Source organism: Salmo salar, unplaced genomic scaffold (assembly GCF_905237065.1).
Source record: "Salmo salar unplaced genomic scaffold, Ssal_v3.1, whole genome shotgun sequence".
In the NCBI taxonomy this organism is placed as follows: domain Eukaryota; kingdom Metazoa; phylum Chordata; class Actinopteri; order Salmoniformes; family Salmonidae; genus Salmo; species Salmo salar.
This window is the reverse complement of record NW_025550442.1, coordinates 34,304-40,991: the sequence shown is the minus strand read 5'-3', so window position 1 is coordinate 40,991 and position 6,688 is coordinate 34,304. Positions and strand designations below refer to the sequence as shown.

General features: G+C 46.4%; 1 protein-coding gene across 1 annotated transcript; it reads right to left on the bottom strand.

The window, feature by feature from the left end:
- Window positions 1–858: 858 nt before the first annotated feature.
- On the bottom strand, window positions 859–6,085 carry LOC106595172 (pseudouridylate synthase 7 homolog-like protein). Its single transcript, XM_045713800.1, is given in 11 exon segments — window positions 859–1,817; window positions 2,040–2,093; window positions 2,295–2,421; window positions 2,582–2,744; window positions 3,066–3,147; window positions 3,254–3,352; window positions 3,639–3,837; window positions 4,155–4,314; window positions 4,731–4,778; window positions 4,781–5,660; window positions 6,028–6,085. Coding segments are annotated over 10 exon segments (2,574 nt in total). The 5' UTR covers window positions 5,646–5,660; window positions 6,028–6,085; the 3' UTR covers window positions 859–1,040.
- Between the last annotated feature and the right edge of the window lie 603 nt (window positions 6,086–6,688).

The window sequence follows — 6,688 nt, the reverse complement described above, 5'->3', positions numbered from 1 at the left end:
TCAGGCTGAGATCGCCCTCTAGTGGCCATGCTGTTCAGGCTGAGATCACCCTCTAGTGGCCATGCTGTGCAGGCTGAGATCACCCTCTAGTGGCCATGCTGTGCAGGCTGAGATCACCCTCTAGTGGCCATGCTGTGCAGGCTGAGATCACCCTCTAGTGGCCATGCTGTTCAGGCTGAGATCGCCCTCTAGTGGCCATGCTGTTCAGGCTGAGATCACCCTCTAGTGACCATGCTGTGTAGGCTAAGATAACCATCTAGTGACCATGCTGTGCAGGCTGAGATCACCCTCTAGTGGCCATGCTGTTCAGGCTGAGATCGCCCTCTAGTGGCCATACTGTGTAGGCTAAGATAACCATCTAGTGGCCATGCTGTGTAGGCTGAGATCACCCTCTAGTGGCCATGCTGTTCAGGCTGAGATCACCATCTAGTGGCCATGCTGTGTAGGCTAAGATAACCATCTAGTGACCATGCTGTGCAGGCTGAGATCGCCCTCTAGTGGCCATGCTGTGTAGGCTGAGATCACCCTCTAGTGGCCATGCTGTTCAGGCTGAGATCACCATCTAGTGGCCATGCTGTGCAGGCTGAGATCACCCTCTAGTGGCCATGCTGTTCAGGCTGAGATCACCATCTAGTGGCCATGCTGTGTAGGCTGAGATCACCCTCTAGTGGCCATGCTGTGTAGGCTGAGATCACCCTCTAGTGGCCATGCTGTGTAGGCTGAGATCACCCTCTAGTGGCCATGCTGTTCAGGCTGAGATCACCATCTAGTGGCCATGCTGTGCAGGCTGAGGTTCTTCTACATTCACACAACTAAATTCACTTCAACATTCAATGTGATTCTTTCTCATCCAGTCAGTAAATTAACAAAGCATTCTTTTATTAACGACATGTCTGACAAATCAGGCAACGAATCAGCAAACTGATCACAATACTGTAGCAGTATCTTACATCTACACAAAAGAGGCCAGACTGTGTACACAACACAATACTAATCAAAATACTGTACACAGTAGTACATACAGCATCTGAGACTCCAGTTTAAGGGTCACATTTCATGACCTCTCTGAGGCAGACGGTGGCATAGCAGGAAGAGTCCAGGTCAAAGTTCAACGTCAAACTAGGCGTGTCTGTGTCAGGGTACAGCACCGTTGACTCCCCTCCTCTCTGCCTCTCCAGACCTCCAGGTCTAGTTGTGTCTGTGTCAGGGTACAGCACCGCTGACTCCCCTCCTCTCTGCCTCTCCAGACCTCCAGGTCTAGTTGTGTCTGTCTCAGGGTACAGCACCGCTGACTCCCCTCCTCTCTGCCTCTCCAGACCTCCAGGTCTAGTTGTGTCTGTGTCAGGGTACAGCACCGCTGACTCCCCTCCTCTCTGCCTCTCCAGACCTCCAGGTCTAGTTGTGTCTGTGTCAGGGTACAGCACCGCTGACTCCCCTCCTCTCTGCCTCTCCAGACCTCCAGGTCTAGTTGTGTCTGTGTCAGGGTACAGCACCGCTGACTCCCCTCCTCTCTGCCTCTCCAGACCTCCAGGTCTAGGTGTGTCTGTGCCGGGATGCTGTGGTACCGCTCCACTAGCCTGTGACTTTCCATTACACTCCTGCTGCCTCTCCCCAGCTCTCTGGCCCTGCTCCAGCCTGTAGGTCAGGTTATGTGGGATGGCCAGTAAGGGACGGTAGCAGCCAGGGAGGTTCAGTTTGAGAGGAGTGACTCTGAAACGACAGCTCTGTAGTCCGTCCCTCGCCAGTCTCTCCTGGTACCAGCCCCCTACAGGGTTCTCTGGGTACTTCACACTGTTGCCAAGCATGGGAAGAACCACCTGATGGAAGAGCACAGCAGAAGTGAACAATGGATTCAATAGAATCATAACCCATTTGATTTGTGTAGTGTTTTGTGGATGTAGGTTCCACCGGGCTCGGCAACGCACTCAGACAACACACCCATGTTTGCAGAGTAGATTAATAGTTAAAATGGTACAAGGTACTGTAGAACAGGGGAGTGGACAGGTGTGTGTGTGTGTGTGTGTGTGTGTGTTACATACCTGTCCTAGTGAGTAGACTTCCTCCTCCTCCTCTGCAGCAGTAACAACATGAATCTGGGGGAGTAGAGAGTGCCAAGGTCCATCTCAGTACCATCTTTATGACTGGTTCAATCTCAGTGAGAGAGTATCACTAGGTGTCATACTCAAAGATAGAGCCTAGTGGCCAACTCTCTAGCACCGATTAAAAATGATTTACACAAGTGACTTTGACTGTTTATTTGACTCTGTTATTAAGTCATCCTGTAACTGAACTACCTGAGGTAAGCTGGTTTCTCCCGCCTCTATCCCCTCCTCTCCCCTCTGCTTCCAGACCAGATCTCCCTGCCTGGCCCTGTGGCCCAGCGTGGTCAGCCTGTGTGCAGCCGCCTCGTTCCAGACCCGGCTGCAAATCAAAACAATCTTTATTGATATAGTATACTTCAAACAAAGTGAGTGAAGAGGAAGAAGGAAATACAAATGAAAGTAGGAATACAAATAGAACCATAAAGAATAAAGGATTCAGAATATTTAAAGCAATAAAACAGGTGATATAAATCCCAGACCTGCAGTATGCGTGGGGGTAGAAGACCCTCATCCCATGGGGCAGGCTGAGCCAGGCACGGGTGCAGCCCTCTGGGCCTGTCCCATAGCGATGTAGGGCCCTCAGCATCATCCTCTCTCTGGCCTTGGACATGGGCATCAGAGACAGGGCCTCCTTGGCATTATCTGAGGAGATGAGGGAGGAGAGGGGTGGAGGAACAGGGTTAGAATGGAGAAGAGTAGAAAATTATTTTTTTCTACTGTATTATTGACTGTATGTTTGTTTATTCCATGTGTAACTCTGTGTTGTTGTATGTGCCGAACTGCTTTGCTTTATCTTGGCCAGGTCGCAGTTGTAAATGAGAACTTGTTCTCAACTAGCCTACCTGGTTAAATAAAGGTGAAAAAAAATATTTAAAAAAATGTATCTGAAAAAAGGTTGGGGCCATAAAAACAGAGAACATGGTAAACAGGAAATGGTGACTAGTGTAAACAGGAATTTCTCACCAGTCTGGAGGAAGTGTCTCTTGGCAACGTTCTGAGAGTCATCACCCTCTTCTGGTGTGAAGAACAGACGGACAGCTGCCACCTGAGACACATGAAAGACAACCCACACCACAAGTCAGACAGAACAAATACAAACACTGACATCCAAAGTTTCTTGTAATATAAGAACACAGAAGACCTAAATGTACCATTTCCTCTTTGAGCAGGGCCAGTCCGACGCAGTCAGACTGAACACTCTGTCCAGTCCCAAACCTCTGAGGTCCATAGTAGTTCACAAACCCCTTGACCTAAAAGAATTGACATTTAATAACTTCTCACTACAGATCAGAGAACAACACTCCTCAATTACTCACAGTGCAGTGGAAATGACTATCAAAGTGCACTGAGAAATCTACATTTGTTTCCAAGTTTGGGTCTGGGGGCCAACAAGGTCTGATGTTTTTATTCAGCCAATCAAGCGCTTGGTGATTAGGTTGATTAGTTACATTGAGTGTTTCAGTGTTGGACTGGACAAAACCCTGCATCTCTCCAGGACCAGGGTTGAATGGAGGCCACAGAATAGGAGTGTCTCACCTGTACGTTCTCCACAGCCTCCTGCACCAGTGAGTCCAGCTCCATCAGTGTGCCATGACCCTGGTGTGGTCTCAGATCCCGTACCACCAGGTCAAAGTGGTTCCCCTGGAGTCTACCCAGATGAAGAGGCTCAGAGACGGAGCGGATGGAGGAGAGGACCACCCCCCTCTTCTCAAACTCACTGGTCTTCTCTCTCAGCCTGACAACACACATCCCTCCCATCAGCACTAGTCTGACCGGTCCCAGTGGACAGTGAACTCACTGGACTAGCATGTTAGAAATGCATGAATGTGGTGGTGGATGAGTTGAGTCTGCCCCCAATAGAATGTAGCACTTTGTAAATATCCATCATTATCATCAAACCATAGCCAAGGATAGCCTGGTGGTCCAGTCTGTTAGTGCTTTAGTCAACTCTCTGTTTGTAGTCTAGGGGAGTTGACCACAGCACATAGGCTAAGCCAAGGACTTTGAATGGAAACAGCAACACATTCTATCTAACAACTGTACTGTATCTACCGTTGTGGTGAGATCTTCTTCACCACCATGGACTGGTAGGTGACGGCCCTCTTGTCCTTGATGCCAGCGTAGGTGAAGTCAGAGGGCAGCACCCCCAGGACAGCTGCCATGTAGCTGATAGCCTCCAGAGTCTCTTGGTTCTCCTTCCTCAGAGTGAACGCTGCAGTGGGAGGAAACCCATGACAACAGTATCCACACTAACTTCCTAGATTACAGGCCCAACACATTGCTTCATTCTAAGTAGTATGCAAGTATGGCCAAGGGAATAGAGTGTTATGAGTGGGATGAGGTTGGTCTTAGACACTGATTTAAGGTCAGTTTTGTGGGGTCCATGTTCAGGATTTGGGGAGGATAAATCAAAGGATACATTTATTTGTCATGTACAGTTTAAAGCAGATATAAACAGTGAAATGCTTACTTGCCATGCTTACTTGGGCTAATAACATTCTTCTTGCTGTACATACAGCATCATAAGAGAAAAACATATCAAGTAGGAGAGAGAAATAGGAGAGACAGAGTAAACAGAGAGAGATATAGGAGAGAAACAGTCTGTGAAGTTCTCTATAGACCTCTCACCTGTATAGACCTCTTCATCTTTACTCTCATCAGCCGTCCTCTTCCTGGGTTTCCCTTTTCTCTCAACCTCACCGTAATGGCTGTAGTCTTCTGCTGCTGGTCACTGAAGCTCTTGGTCTCCACCAGTTTACCAAACCGTCTACTGAGGAAGTGGTGCACTGCCGTCCTGTGCTCCTTACTGTCATCACCCCTGAACGTGTACACAGAGTTAGGCATCTTGGTGTCGATGAACCTGATAAAGTCTTCAGCCTCCTCCTCAGAGACCAAACCTGATAGGAGCTTAAAGGCAGGGTCCTCCTTAACCCTGATCTCTGATTGGTTGGTTACTGTCAACAGGAAGGGAAAGTTGTGTCGGACAGCACGGTGAACGTTAGCTCTTTGGTGTTTGTCTGGGAATGAACCCAGGGACAACTCTTGATTGGCCATCTTCTTCTCACTGCCATTGGATGATTCTTGGTTGGCCAGATTCTTCTCAACGCCATCATTGGGACTTGATGACACCTCTCTCAATAAAGCAGTGAACTGCTCTAGCTCTTCACAGACAACCTGACCCAGTATCATTCTCAGGTCAAAACAGTCTTGGCTGGCGGTGGATGTGATGTCACCATTCTGACCGGGTCCAGGTTCTGAATCCACATCCTTTACAACCGGAGGACAATTCTCTTCTTTGAGGTTGTGTTGATGTTTTGGGCTAATAATATTTGTCTTTCCTTCAGACTTGGCACCTGGGCATGCCTCAGTAATGTTGGATGATTGAGGAACATCAGATACACTGGGTTTAGTAACCATCTGGCCATGGATGTCTATCTCTGTGACTACAAAGTCTCTGGTGGAGTTCTTGATGGTTCCATAGAACCCTTCATGTTCTGAGATGTAACACTCAGGGACACTCGGTGCTTCCTCCTTCATAGTCATGGTAGATAGACTGTCCTGTCGCAAAGAAAGGAATAAAACCAATATTACACCCCAAGTTATGTAAAATCAATGAATTGATAATCAGAAGCCATGTATTAAGCCAGATTAACGGTCTTACCAGTTATGTAGTGTGAAGTGTCAGTGCTACAAAAGGTTTCATTTGCTAAATGAATCAATGTGACACCATAACACACTGTAACATTGTAGCTAGCTAGCGAACACTGTTAGGATACGTTACTGTTTACCAAGCTCTACCAACAGCGGGAAACATAGTATTTAAGAAATGTGTAATTTCACTTATATCATCTAATTATAAATGAATGCAATAATAAATGTCCTAAAACGAAACATTTCTAGCAATAAATGTCTAATAAACAAACACCTGTGCAACTATAGCATGAGATTGTAGTTCTTCCGCATCATGTCATGTGACAAGTTCTTAAAGGGAAAGTGCTCTTTTATTTGTCTCAAACAGTACTGTTCTTGTCTTCTGATGACTAATCACCTGTTAATAATTATATTGCATAGTATAGACTAGAGAGATACATCATAAGTAAATCATTAGATTTTTTGACAAACAATTTGCATTTAAAAGGTCATTTCTGATTTGCTGAACTGTATGAATAGGCTACTCTGTATTTAAGTTATGTGAGTCACAGTAAAATAATGTTCTGAGATAAATGGAAAGACATTTTCATTAATTGAGGTCTACATTACTACAAAGGTTTATTACAGATTAGGCATGTAGCAGGTATGCCTTTAATTTGTATCATCTGACATCAGCTGATCTGCAGCCAGCCAACATTACTTATTAATTGTAATCTTTTATGTGCCAGGCCAAAGGTTTACCCTTACCACTAGTGCCAATGAGTGGGATTACAACGTGATGGGAAATGCAGATTTGGCCTACTATTTCCCCCTTCACTGCCAACTCTATTCAGAGAGCAATGCTTTATTCAGTAAACTCACACCTCTCAGTGGTCAATAGGCTTGCATAGTAGTTCTGCTACTGCTACTAATAATAAATCAGGCAAGAAACACAT